Source organism: Microtus pennsylvanicus, chromosome 11 (assembly GCF_037038515.1).
Source record: "Microtus pennsylvanicus isolate mMicPen1 chromosome 11, mMicPen1.hap1, whole genome shotgun sequence".
Lineage (NCBI taxonomy): Eukaryota > Metazoa > Chordata > Mammalia > Rodentia > Cricetidae > Microtus > Microtus pennsylvanicus.
In genome coordinates, this window is record NC_134589.1 from 41352681 (window position 1) to 41367590 (window position 14910).

The 14910-nt window shown below is 42.6% G+C and overlaps 1 protein-coding gene across 1 annotated transcript in view; it reads left to right on the forward strand.

Moving 5' to 3' along the window:
• Nucleotides 1-14910, forward strand: part of Crlf3 (cytokine receptor like factor 3) — a 40521-nt gene that overhangs the window by 20459 nt on the left and 5152 nt on the right. The window contains exons 3-6 of the mRNA XM_075991427.1: nt 2535-2622; nt 3413-3590; nt 4722-4944; nt 5928-6060. Coding sequence (XP_075847542.1) covers nt 2535-2622; nt 3413-3590; nt 4722-4944; nt 5928-6060 — 622 coding nt within the window. The remainder of the gene's footprint in view (nt 1-2534; nt 2623-3412; nt 3591-4721; nt 4945-5927; nt 6061-14910) is intronic.

A 14910-nucleotide genomic window follows, 5' to 3' on the forward strand; every position in this document is an offset into this window, starting at 1 on the left:
TTTTCGAAGGGGTTATGCATTACATTTTAAAAATTACATTCCTCCTCTCTGTGTGGGGGAGTAGAGGCTCACACATGCCAGAACATATGCATAGAGATCAGAGGACAACCAACAAAGTTGGTTCTCAGCTTCTACTATATGTACCCCAGGGATAGAGCTTACATCAGCAGGCAAGTACTTTTACCTACTGAGCCATCTTACTGGCTCATCCATTACATTTTCAATCACTTATTCAACATGTAATTTCAAATTTATTTTCACAACTTTTATAAACTTTTGTTTATTTACTGTTTTGTATTTTTGAGAAAGAGTCTTGTATTATTGTCTAGAATGCCATGAATTAATTCTCAGCAGTGCCCTTGACGAAACAGCATGGGTACTGGGCTTTCTGGGTTCAACCATCATACCTAACTTCATTTTTAGTATTTTTTTTTGGAGGGGGGAGGTGAGGGCAAGTGAGACAGGGTTTCACTGTGTAGCCTTGGCTGTCTTTGAACTTACTTTGTAGACCAGGTTGGCCTCCAAGTCACAGAGATCCATCTGCTTCTGCCTCTCAAGTGCTGGGATTAAAAGAGGGCACCACCAGTTTTAGTTCTCACATTCCAGGTTTTAGGCAGGTTTCGTTGTTGTTAAGTCACCCATAAGTCTCAGCTTGTTCATCTCTGTCTTCCTTCTGTGATAGGACTTTCTTCTTTCCAGTGCAGGCATTTTGTTAGGTATATTAAATAAAAAGATAACGGTTCTGTTCTTTGGGGTTTGTGCTTCAGTAGGAGTCATGCTGAGTAAGATCTAAACTTTTACTGAAGAACAAAGGAGTCTGTCTGGGGAAGTATAGGACGGCCTTCTGTGGGAGTTCCGCAGAGACTGAAGAAATTCATCAAGCCAAGGATTCTAAGCAGAAGTAACATCAAGAGTGGAGTGAATGTCAAGGATCTGTGTCAAGCTGGGCTTACATAATTGGTCTGGCTCAGGCCTCACAGTTGCTGTGTAGCTAATTGTAATCCTCAGTGAGACATGTTTATTTTTTACTGGCATAATAGTGCCTTTGAGAAAATTCTTTTTAGCAGAACCACAGAATGTCTTCCCCTTGAGGCTTTGAATTTGGACACAGACCCAGAAGCAGGTCAGCACAGGGCGGGCGTGTGCGCACCCATAACAGTGAGGGCTGTGATTTCATTTCTGAAGATAAATCCTTTGAGGCATGTACTTGTTTGTCATAGCACTTAATGCTTGAAGTTTTCTGAAACATTTTTCATTTCAAACTCTTTTCCCCTTCTCCCTACAGAGAAGATAAAAAGCTTCTCTCTTTGTATTTTTTTAATTCATTAAGTTTAAGCATTTTATTTTTATAAGTATTTGTCTGCATGTATGTGTATGTACACCACGTGAATGTTGGTGCCTGTGGAGGTCAGATTCCCTGAAAGTGGAGTCACAGATTGTTGTGAACTGTCATGTGGTGCTGGGGAAAAGAAACCTAGGTTCTCTGTAAGACCAAGTGTTCTTAATCCCCGAGCCATCTCCTCAGTAGTTCCAGTGTGCATTTGGATGATGTAACACTATCCTTCATCATTTCAGAGGGTGTAGAGGTTGGTCATTTTCCTGCCCTGTATAAAGCATTTCCTTATTCTGTTGTTGTTGTTTTTGTTTGGTTTTGGGGTGTTTTTTTTTTTCAAGACAGGGTTTCCCTATGTAGTCCTGACTGTCCTGGAACTCACTCTGGAGACCAGGCTGCCTCTGCTCGGCCTGGTTTCTGCTCTAATGTATAGAGAGCTTTCAGGGAGATCTGACTGCATCATTCTACTTTGATTTTGAGACAGGGTCTTATTATATAGCACAGGCTTGTCTCAGACCTCAGCCTCACACGTGCTAAGATAGTAGTCATGTACCACCTCAGCTGGCATCATTTAGCTGTTTAAGATCCTATGTCCTTTTGCTGCTCTTAGGCTAATATTTTGTTCTTGTTAGAACTGATCAAGAGGAGTCAGGAGTGTGAAGGCTCACCCCTGGAATCCCAGCACTCGAGAGTTAGAGGCAGAAATAGGTTGTTATTTTGAGGCCAGCCTGGTCTACATAGCAAGTTTCAAGTCAGCCAAGATCTTACCTTGAAAAAGTCAGAAAAAAAGGGCCGGCTAGGTGGCTCAGTGGACAAAGGAGCTTGGTACCAATCTGACAGACTGACGTAAGTCCCCGAAACTCGTGTGATGGGAAAAAATAACTATGTCTACGTGTGTGCATATCTCCCCAGTAAATTACTGTAAATAACAAAACAGGATGGGGGAACCTCACGAATTGATAAGGAGGAATGAGGAGATGCCGCTGGCCTTAGGTCTGTGTAATTGGTTGTTGAGCTACATCTGCAGTTAGAGAGCAGTCGTGCGTCTTTGTTCTCTCTCACCTGCCAAGTCGTTTTGAGAATTTGATTGTCACTTGGGAATAACTTGTAGCAAAGCGAGAAATCCACAGGTGACATGAGTTGTATTGGTTAAAATGTGGCTGTTTTTTGACTTACATAATTTTCTTACCCTCTATTCTAGGTGAGATCGCCATTCACGGAGGTATAGAAGAACATAATGATAAATTGTGGAATTTTACCAAAAAGGCCTCACACATTCAGTTGGACAGGTAAAAGAGATAGTCACTTTTGGACTTACTCTTAAGCATTTAAGTATTTGCCTTCCTCCCAGTCTTGACCCTCCCACCCGCTTGGTCCCCATTAAAAATTCTGATCACAGGAAATAGAGAATCTGGTTTTTGGGCAGGAGAGATGGTTCAGCCGTTAAAGGCCAGGCTCACAACCAAAACTGTAAGAGAATCTGTTTTTCAAGGTTTTACTACTCATTGACGTTACTACTAGTGTCAAATGACTGTGGTTGAAGTCTTTGACATAATATTATTATAGATCTTTTTCAATTCCAGTAGTTAATAGAATTATTAAATTCTAAAAATTCTGGTGCCTGCTTTCAAAGCACCACTCATAGTGAAATTGGAGCAATATGGAGAGGGTTGTCTTATTTCAGTAAATGAGATATTTTGATATAAACTCAACAGTTGTGATTTTATCAATTTTGTCTTTTTCATTGTTATTGTTTGGTTTTTGGTTTGTTTAAGGTGGGGTATCTCTGTGTATGTAGGTCCGGCTGACCTCTGATTTGTGATTCCCCTGTCTCAGTCTCCTGACTAATGGGATTATAGGTGCTACTACACTACAGTTTACGGTTTTTTGTCATTCTTATAACAATTGGGGAAGAGAATCTTCATATAATATAAAGATGAAAGCCCTCACGAAGCCTCCAGCTTCTTGAGAATTATTTGCTGAGGCCTTGAGGACTCTTGTAGCATATGACTAAAATAGTCCTTGCATTTTTATGTCCATGTTAAGCATGTCTTAAACATATGAACTTTGTTTCCTTAGCTTACCAGAAGTGCCTTTGCTAGTTGATGTACCCTGTTTATCTGCTCAGTTGGATGATTCCATTCTTAACATAGTGAAAGACCACATTTTTAAACATGGAACAGTAGCTTCCCGCCCACCAGTACAGATTGAAGAATTAATAGAGAAACCTGGAGGCATCATAGTGCGATGGTGTAAGGTATGTATCAAGTTCCAGAAATGGCCTCATACATTATGTGTTTGTGATTTGGGCTTTTAAGATTTCTCTGTAACAACCTTGGCTGTTTTGGAACTTGCTGTGTATACCAGGCTGGCCTCGAACTCAGAGATACACCGGCCGCTGCCTCCCAAGTGCTGGGATTAAAGACATGTACCTCCACTGCCAGGCTTTGTTTTGTTTTTCAAGATAGGTCTCTCTGTGTAGCCTTGGTTGTCCTGGAACTCATTCTGTAGACCAGGCTGGCTTTGAACTCATATCCACCTGCTTCTGCCTCCTCAGTGCTGGCATTAATGGCGTGCACCACCTCTGCAGGTTGGAGCGGGGTGGGGGGACTTTTTATAATTAAAATCACAGGGAATGTGAACTGAGGTAGTTCTTCCAGTATCAAATAACGACCTCAAGTTTTACTTTCTTTTGTGGAGCTGGCAATCAAACTCACCGTACCACCAAGCTACTCCCAGCCCCTTGAAAGGACTTCTTAAAACATCAGTGTCCCCAGGCAGTGGTGGCACACTCCTTTAATCCCAGAACTTGGGAGGCAGAGGCAGGCTGATCTCTGAGTTTGAGGACTCTGGGCACCAGGCACACGCTAGTAAATGAAGGCAAAATACCCAAACAACATAAAATAAAATTTAAAAAGATTTAATTGGGCAGTGGTGGTACATGCCTTTAATACACACAAATGGAAGGAAGGAGCCAGGTATGGTAACATCATAGCATTTGGGGTGGCAAGGCAGGAGGATGGTGAACTCAAGGCCAGTCTGGGCAATATTGCAAGACCTGCTCTCAAAAACAAAGAAACAAGTGAAAAGAAACAGAAGAAAAATAAAAGGAAAAGCAACTGGATATGGTAATGCAAATTTATAATCCTAGCTCTCAGGAAGCTGAAGCAAGAAGATTACGATGAATTCAAGGCCAGCCTGGTCTACATTTAGTGATACCCTACCTATCTCAGGAAAAACCAAAAGGAAATAGTGATAAACATATTGCCTGTGTCTTTCCCTTAGTGTTCCATATTGCCCCTATTCAGCAAAAACTCAGGATTTTGTCTGGATGTCCCCATTTTTTTTTTCATGGTTCTTACCTAACTTAAAAAATCTTTCTCTATAGGTGGATGATGACTTTACAGCTCAAGATTACAGGCTCCAGTTCCGTAAATGTACTGCAAATCATTTTGAAGACGTGTATGTAGGTTCTGAAACTGAATTCATAGTGTTGCACATAGACCCCAATGTTGATTATCAGTTCAGAGTCTGCGCCCGAGGAGACGGCCGGCAGGAGTGGAGTCCTTGGAGTGTTCCCCAGACAGGTCACTCCACACTGGTGCCTCATGGTATGCTCCTACCTTGTCACACCGGATGCTCAGTGGGGTGTGGGAAAGCTTACTTCCTGTGCTGAGAGTGGTGCACAGGTAACCACTTTACTAAAGATAATCTTGAACTGAGAGAATGGGGAACCTGCCTTTACACAGATCACTCCTTGTAAATTGTTTTAATCAGCTCTTGTGCTTGGAATTTAAAACTGAGCATCACCAAAGCCACACGTTGGAAACAGTGCCTAGGATACTGATTCTCTCTCTCTCTCTCTCTCTCTCTCTCTCTCTCTCTCTCTCTCTCTCTCTCTCTCTGTCTTTCTCCCTTCCTTCCTTTTTTAATTTAAATATTTGATTTATTATTTATTTGTACATGTGTATATATTCACACATGTACACATGTTTGCTGGTGCCCACGGGAGCTGTTGGAGTTATAGGCAGTAATCTGACTGAAAGGGATGTTGGGAACCGAACTTTGGTCCTCAGTGAGTGGTCTTCACCAGAGTCATCTCTCTAGCTGTTTTTGTTGCTGTTACTGTTCAAGACAGAGTTTCTCTGTGCAGTAGCACTGGCTGCCCTGGAACTTGCTTTGTAAACCACACTGACAAACTCAAAGAGATCTGCCTTTCTCCGCCTCCTGAGTGCTGGGATTAAAGGCGTGCGCCACCACTACCTGACTTTGTTTATTCATTTTTAATATGCTATTATTGTCGGTTGAACTCAGATCCTTATACATGCTAATAAATACATGCTCTATTATTTACAAACTATTAAATTTGAACAGATAGAAGATGACCATCATTTGATTTTTTGATTAGTACAGGAATTTACCAGAATCTTTTTTGTTATTTGTGGCTCTAACCCCAATACCCTATTACTAAATCTTTTATTAAACTTAGCCAGGATCCCTCTAAGTAGTTACTTTCATTCAGTTCTGTTTAATGTTTGTATTCAGTATACTTTTGAAAAGATTATAAAAATTTTTAATGTCTTTCCTTTTGAAGAGTGGACGACTGGCTTTGAGGGGTACAGTCTGAGCAGTCGGAGGAACATAGCACTCCGAAATGATGCCGAGTCCTCGGGCGTCCTCTACTCCAGCGCTCCCACCTACTTCTGCGGGCAGACCTTAACGTTCAGGCAAGTGGACTGAGGAATGCCTGTCATGCCGTTAGCAGTGAAATGACGTGTGTAGAGTATGTGTGAGTCTGAGTTTGACATGTCACTTAGAGATAGTGTCAGCTTGGTGAGGTTTTTGTTGTTTTGTTGAAACAGATTCTTACTATGTAACCCCAACGTGGCCAAAACTTACAAAGATCAGACTGGACTCAAACTCAGTGAAATCTGTCTGCCTCTGTCTCCCAAGTGCTAGGATTAAAGAAGTGCACCACCATACCAGGCTTTTGGCAAGGCCTAAATTTTTTTAATTTTCCCTCTCTTTCAGTTGCCTTGTCTGTATCTGTGTGGTTATTGCGAAGACTAGTGGATAGTGTATATAGAATGCTTGGCATTTGTTTTGTTTCTTTGCTCTTGTTAAATAGAATACCTCATAAAAGTGTTTTTTATCAGCGGCATGGGGCGTGGTGATGCAAACCTGAAACACCAAAACTCAGGAGATGGAGGAATTCAAGGACGGCCTTAAGGGCAGAGCAAGCCCAGCCCGGGCTTCATAAGATCCTGTCTGTACAACAAAACAAACCAGAGGCCAAGAATTGTTTCTCCATTTGTCAGTGAGAGTAATCTCTGAGAAGCAGCTTATTAGTGTGAATGCACCATGTATATAACTGTAAGATACTTCTGAAAGCAAGCCTCTTCTACCACCAGTCAGTCTTCCTTACCTGCTTTTCTCTACAGGAAACATTTCCTTCTTGTTAGCCAAGCAGTGTATTCTGTGTGTTCTGTGGTCATATTTCTAAATAGTTCTTTGTAGAAAACCAAAGCTCAAATGTTTTGTTTATTCATTTATTTTTGCCAAAGCCCAGTTTTGATTTGTGTGATTGAGTGGGCCTGAGTTTTACCATGCTTGCTTCACTGTAGCAAACTCTCCTCTAAGTCTTTTGGGGTTTGGTTTGGTTTTTTTTTTTTTTTTTTTTTTGAGACAGGGTTTTCTGTAGCTTTGGAGCGTTTCCTGTAACTAGCTCTTGTAGGCCAGGCTGGCCTCGAACTCACAGAGATCGCTTGCCTCTATCTCCTGAGTGCTAGGATTAAAGGCATGCGCCACCACCTCCTGGCTCCTCTAAGTCTTGAGTCTCAAGATTATTGAAATTTTTCAAAATTATCTTTATTTATTTATTTATTTTTATGTATACAATATTCTTTCTGTGTGTATGCCTGAAAACCAGAAGAGGGCACCAGACCTCATTACAGATGGTTGTGAGCCACCATGTGGTTGCTGGGAATTGAACTCAGGAACTTTGGAAGAGCAGGCAATGCTCTTAACCGCTGAGCCATCTCTCCAGCCCTTGAATATCTTTTTATTGTATTTTTTAAAACATTTATTGCCAGGCAGTGGTAGCACACACCTTTAATCCTAGTGCTGGGGAGGCAGAGGCAGGTGGATCTCTGAGTATGGGCCAGCCTGGTCTACAGAGTGAGTTCCAGGACAGCCAGCGCTATACAAGAAAGCCTGTCTCAAAACAAAACAAATTTACTTCCTTTTATTTGGTGTTTTACCTGATGGTATGTCTATGTGAGGGTGCCATATCCTCTGGAACTGGAGTTACAGACAGTTGCAAGCTGCCATATGGGTGTTAGGAATTAAACCTGAGTTCTCTAGAAGAGTGGCAGTGCCCTTAACCTCTGAGCCATCTCCCCAGCACCTATATTTATTTTTTAAAAAATGCTTTTAATTGCATATGTGTGTTGCCAGAATTGGTCTCTCTTCCTACCACATAGGTCCTGGAGCTAAGATCAGGTCCTCCACTTGGTGGCCAGTGTTTTTATCCATGAGCCGTCTCACCATCCTCAGATGATCAGATCTTTGTCTGTTTTGTTTCCTGTGTAAGTCATGGGGGAGCATCTGGAAGTTTTGTCTGAGCCAGTGTTGCTGTGCTCCCCTCTAGCCAAATCATTTGAACTGACTCCCTCTGTCAGGATATGCTTGTTTGTGCTTTGTCTTGCTTCTAACACCACCTCTCACCCATTAAGTCATAAAGAAAGAATGATTGCATCACCAGAAAAATGCCAAGGAGAGAAAAATGAGTCTGTGTTAGCTTTCCATTTCTACAATAAATACTTGAGATAATCCACTCTCAAAGAGAAGAGGGCTGTCTGGCTCACCTTATGGTAGTTTAGCCCATGACAGGTTGGCTCTATTTCTTTGGGGCCCATGCCAGCAAGTATGGTGGCAGGATTTTCACCCATTCTTAACAGTGCTAGCTGAGTACCAAACCTGTGGCACTATGCCTTTCAGGAGCAGAGAGGTATTCTATATCTAATTATGGCACACCTGACTCTCAAAACCTATTCATGCTTCGCATACTAAATTTTCTATACTAAAACATACTCCTATGATTATGTCTTTGTGTACAGGAATACTTTCATTAGTGAAATTTCTGAACACCAGGTAATTGTGAAAATCAACAGACCTTTTGAGGCTTGATAGATGCAGACCAGAGAGTTCAGATAAGAATAATGATAAGTAAATAATTGCAGTTGCTATCTAAATGGTATTTACTTGGTGCCAAGTACTAGTGCATATGGTTTCATGGACCCTAGGCTGTGTAGCTGAGAATAACCTTGAGCTTCTGATCCTCTGGCTTCTACCTTCTGAGAGCCCTGGTAAGAGTCATGCACTAATCTACTGGTCTATTCGTGCTGAGGACTGAGCCCAGGGCTTTGTGAATGCAAGGAAGGCATCTGCCAGCTGAGCTATACAGCAAGCTTCATTTTAGTTTAAGGCACCTAATGTGGTAAGTGTAGTTAGCTGTTTTAGGAGTTAATTATCCCGTGTCTCACAGCTTGTAAGTACCAAAGCTGGAATTGAAGTCCCTGTCTCCGGAGTCTGTCGTTGTGAATTCCTGCCTCAACCTGCTAAGTGTAGAATAGACATGCATTACCACACCCAGAGACATTCTGATCTCAGCCATTTCTCATTGCGTCTCCTTGTCTCTTTTGTGAGGAAGTTGGTGTGATTCCTACTAATGTGGAGCTCTACAGTCTTGCTGCTGCCTCCTCTTTTGTGTTGGTGGTTGTGCTATGGCTAAACTTCAGACCTTGGGTGTGTAAAGCATTTGTTCCCCCACAGAGCTGCTCTCCCCTCCTTTCCAATTTTAGGACCTCTTTCCTCCCCATATTGCTTAAGCCTAATGCTGTCTTATGGCTCAAATTCTCTCTCTGTGGATACAGAGGACTATTTGATTGATAGCTTGCATATTTGCAATGATACAGATTGGTCTGACTCCACTGCTTACTGGTTTGACAGTAGGTCTCAATCAAACTTTGTTTCTCCGTCCTCTTCCAGAGAAGCCTCACTGGGCCCCTCTCAACTGAGTGAGTAACTAAAACTGCTCGGCTAGCCAGACTGCATTTTTGTCATTTTCCCCCTTGAATGTGAACTAAGAGGGTTTTTTTTTCCTCCTTGTTCAAAGGCAACAGTTAAACCAGAAGGTGAGTGGGAGGGGCAAATGGGTGTACTTGCATGAAGATCTTCTTAAGGACCTACTCTTTAGAAGGGTGCCTTAGCTGTGGCAGTCACTGCTCTGTTGTTTAGCCAGTTCGTCTTTGCTGTGGTTTCTGGAGGGCTTGCAGGGATGGCCAATCTTTTGGCATTGTGACTTGGCGTTGTTATCTAGAAAGTGTGTGCTTAAGAACTGAGCAGTGCCAGTATGGCAAGGGGGAGGAAGGGCGAGCAAAAAAAAAAATACCTTTAAAGTAAAAATATTTTAAGTAAGTGTATAATTCTTCATTGGGATGAATTCATGGCTATCCTCAGTTGCATGTGGGCTGTGGGTCACAGATTAGACACGCTTGCTAGAGCGTCTGGAGACAGTGAGAGCTTGTTTCTGGCTGAATGCTTAGCTGTTCCTAGAGTCCACTTCCTTGGTGCTGTCAGCGCTTCTCCAGGCCTGTTTTGTTTCCTGATGGGACCTTCCTGTTTGCTTTACTTGCTTTTACCTTTTCCTGGCATCGTCACTGATTTACTTTTGAATTATGTATGTCTGTGTGTTCATATGCCATGTGAGTGTTGGTGCCCTTGGAAGCCAGTGATGTTGGATCCCCTCGAGCTGGAGTTACAGGCGTTGTGAGCTGCTTCTTATGGGCACTGGGAATTGAACTCAGTCCTCTGCAAGAATAGCACATGCTCCTAAGCCCTGAGCCATCTCTCCAGCCCCTTAATTTTTTAAATTTATTTTATGTAAATTGGTGCTCTATCTGCAAGTACAACTTTATGCCAGAAGAAGGCCTCGGATTCCACTATAGATGATTGTGAGCCACCATGTGATTGTTGGGAATTAAACTCAGGACCTCTGGAAGAGCGTCCAGTGCTCTTAACTGCTGAGACATTTTTCTAGTCGTGTTCCCCCACACACAAGTAATTTTTAAATATACCTTTACTTTCTCTTTTTAAATAACTTTATTTTTTATTTTATGTGCATTGGCATTTTTGCTTGCGCATATGCCTGTGTGAGGGTGTTGGGTCCCTTGGATTGGAATTACAGACAGTTGTAAGCTACCATGTGTGTGCTGGGAATTGAACCCAGGTCTTCTGGACGAGCGTCAGTGCTCTTAATCGTTGAGCTCTCTCTTCAGCCCCATTAGCCTTTCTTTTCTATCATCTGGTTTTTTAGCTTGTTTTTGTTGTTTTCGAGACAGCATCTTATGTCTCTGAGGCTGGCCTCAAACTCACTTTATAGCCAAGAATGACCTTGAACTTTTTTTTTAAGTTTTATTTATTTTATGTATATGATGATCTATCTGCATGTATACTTACTTGGCAGAAGAGGGCGTCAGATCTAATTACAGATAGTTGTGAGCTACCATGTAGTTGCTGGGAACTGAACTCAGGACCGCTCTTAACCACTGAGTCATTTCTTCGGCCCCCCCTCCTTGTTTTGGGTTTGTTTTTTGTTTGTTTGTTTGTTGTGTCTTCTTTTTTTTTTTTTGAGTCAGGGTTTCTCTGTGTAACTTTGGAGCCTGACCTGGAACTTGCTCTGTAGACCAGGCTGGTGTCAAACTCCTCCTGCCTCTGCCTCCTAAGTGCTGGGATTAAAGGTGTGCACCATCGCCTAGCCTTATCTTGTAGACAGAAGTTTCTGTCCCATCTGGTCCTGTAGTTATTCATTTTCAAAGAAACACACGAGAAGCTTACATTAATAATAAACTATTTAGCCTATTATCTCAGACTTATTATTAACTAGCTCTTACAACTTAAATTAACCCATAATTCTTATTATGTTTAGCCATGTGACTTGTTACCTTTCATCAGTGAGGCATTCTCATCTTGCTTCTTCTGCATCTGCCTGGTGACTGACTTTCTGCCTTTCCTCTTAGTCTGGTTGCCCCACTTATACTTCCTGCCTGACTACTGGCCAGTCAGCATTTTATTAAACCAATATGAGTGAGAAATCTTTGCAGTGTACAAGAACATTTTCCCTCAGCATCCCCTTGAACTTCCTATCCTCCCTAACTCCCTACTACAGAGACCATGAATATGCCACCACACTCCATATGCTGTGCTGGGGATAGAATTCGGGCAGATGGCCTTCAGCTGAGCTGTGTGCCCAGATCCATCACCTGTTTTTAAGGAGACTTTCTTTTCTTTTGCTGCTAACAGCCTTCCTTTACCCTGGAAGCCTAGCGGGTAGGCTGCTCCTCTTCCTTCTTCAAGGAAAGAAAAGTACACAGAGATTGTGTCAAGACTCAGATCTTGGTAGCTTCAAACTCTGTTCTTAGCTCTGTATTCTCTGTCCTCTTGCCTACTGTTGCTCTGATAAAACACTGACCAAAACAACTTGGGGAGGAAAGGGTTTACTGCATCCTACAGGTCACACTACATCAGGAGCCAGGGCAGGAGGTCAAGACAGGAACTGAAGCAGAGAGGACAGTGGAAAGCTACTGATTGACTTGCTTGACCACCTCCTTTGCTTACCCCCATGCCCACATGCTAGGGATGGCACATCTCATAGAGCTTGGGCCCTCCCACATCAATTGCAGATTTTAGAAGCCCCAACCATTCATTGCTTGTGTTTTGAGACAGGTTCTCACTGTGGCACCCTGGCTTAGAATCTAATACGTGCCCGTGCTGGCCTTGAATTTGTCAGCAGTCCCCTCCCTCTGCCTGCGGAACGCTAGTATGGTGGTAGGTGCTACCACATCTAGAGGGTAATAGCTTTGGGATGTGGGAATTTGATTCAGTGCTTGCTTGTGGTAGATCCCCCGTCTGTCACACTCCTTAGTAAGGGCCTTACTGTATAGCCTAGGTTGGTCTGGGTGGAACTCAGACCACGCTGGCTTCAAATTTTTGGCAATCCTGTTCCTACCCACTTGGTCTTGGGATAGCCGGCGTGTGTCACCATACCTTGCTTGTTTTATTTATTATTATTGTGTGTGTATGGATGTGTGTACATATTTTTGATTTATGTGTGAGTGTAGTGTACTCATGCCATGGCATACACGGGAAAGTTAGCTGACAACTTTCTGGAGTGGGTTTCAGCTTCCACAATGTGAGTTCTGTGGATCAAACTCTTGTCAGACTTGTAAGGCAAGTCTCCTTGTCTCTGAACCTTCTAAGACACAGTTTCCGATGTAGCACAGACTGGTCTCAAACTTTCCTCCTAAGCGCTGGATTTACAAGTATGCCCCATCCAAGCTGGGCAGTGGTGATACTCACCTTTAATCCCAGCATTCGGGAGGCAGAGACTGGAGAATCTCTGCCTTTGAGGCCAGCGTGGTCTACAGATCAGGTTCCAGGACAGTCAGGGCTACACAGAGAAACCCTGTGTGTTTGTGTGTGTGTGTTGGGGGGATGGGGATAATGTACCAACCATGACTGAATTTTTTTTCTCTTTTCATTACTGGAAATCAAACTCAGGGCCTTACATATGCAGAGTAAGGCCTCTGCCATTGAGCCACACCCTCACCCTGCTTTCTTTTCATTAATAACATTAATTTAATAACATTAAATAACATTAATTTAATAGCATTATCTGAGTGAATTTAAGCTCAAAGAGACTTTTTTTTTCTGTACAGAGCTTATTTCTGCCATTATCAGGTCTTATATTCTTAGTGTCTTATATTCAAAAAGTACTCTAGGGCTAGGGATTCACTCAATGGTACAGTGGTCAGTTAGCATATAGAAGACTCTGAGATCGATCCCCAGAATCAGACAAAATACACAAGATTGCCAGAATAATTCAATATTTCCTAGGAAAGCCAGTGTTAAGCTGCTGCTAAGAAAGGCATTTTTTATATAGAGTTTGTCTCGTGGTAGGTTGTCCTTGCTCCAGTGGATGATCCTACACCCGGGTATGCAGGTGGTACTAATTGGACTCTTGGTATATTTTTTAAAAAAGAAAAATAGGAAGTTAAAAGAGGGCCATGTTGTTGTGAGGAGCTAGAGCAGGAAGGAAAATGGTTATGATTAAATGTATTTTATTCTTGAACGAAATTCTCAAAGTAAATAAAAAATACTATTTTAAAAAATTGGTAGCTGGGCGATGGTGGCGCACGCCTTTAATCCCAGCACTCGGGAGGCAGAGGCAGGCGGATCTCTGTGAGTTCGAGACCAGCCTGGTCTACAAGAGTTAGTTCCAGGACAGGCTCCAAAGCAACAGAGAAACCCTGTCTCGAAAAACAAAAAAAATAAAAATTGGTGTTTGAGTCAGGCACAACACACATGATAATCCCTTCCAGCACCAGAGAAGCAGAGGCAACAAAATCATGAGTTTAAGGTAACTTAGGTTACTTAGGCAAGACCTTATCTCAACACAGAACAGAAATGAAGTTAATTTGTTTTTAACTAGGGTTTTTGAATCTTGTCTTCTTCTTCCATAACTCTGTGAAGAGGCATTACATAGTCCTTGGGAGAGTGCAACTGGGCTGGGTTTGTTTTGTAACAGCAATGCCCCTAGAGGTACAACAATCCACTGAAGTTGGCTCTTATTACAGACCGGGGATTGTCACCCAGAGGAATTCTCCCCACCCACTATTATAGTGTGGGGACGATAAGCCAGTAGATCACTCACTCCCTGGATTCTTTTTTGTTTTAGTTTTGTTTTTTTCTAGGTGTCTCTGTGTGGTCCCTGGATTTCCTAGAACTTATTCTGTAGAGCAGGCTGGCCTCAAGGTCAGAGATCTGCCTGCCTTTGCCTCCTGACTACTGGGTATTAAAGGCGTGCACCACCACTGCCCACTTTCTCTGTTCCTTTCCTTTCCTTTCCTTTCCTTTCCTTTCCTTTCCTTTCCTTTCCTTTCCTTTCCTTTCCTTTCCTTTCCTTTCCTCTTTTCTTTCCTCTTTTCTTTCCTCTCCTTTCCTTTCCTCTTTCCTTTCCTCTTTCCTTTTCTGGTTTTTCAATACAGGGTTTCTCTGTAGCTTTGGAACCTGTCCTGAAATCGCTCTTGTAGACCAGTCTGGCTTCGAACTCACAGAGATCCGCCTGCCTCTGCCTCCTGAGTGCTGGGATTAAAGGTGTGGCCTGGAGAATTGGCTCCGCAGTTAAGATCATTTACTACTCTCAATGAGGACATGAGTTCAGTTCCCAGCTCCAGGGCAACCCCATGTTTTTGGTCTCTGTGGGCTCATACATAAATTAAAAATTGAACTAGCGGGCTGGAGAGATGGCTCAGCAGTTAAGAGCACTGACTGCTCTTCCAGAGTTTCTGAGTTTAATTCCTTGCAACCACATGGTGGCTCACAGCCATCTATAATGAGATCTGGTGCCCCCTTCTGGCGTGTGGACACACATGTAAGGAATGCTGTATGCATAATAAATAAATAAATCTTTAAAAAAAAATGAACTAACAGTTGGGTGGTGGTGATGGTGGTGCACA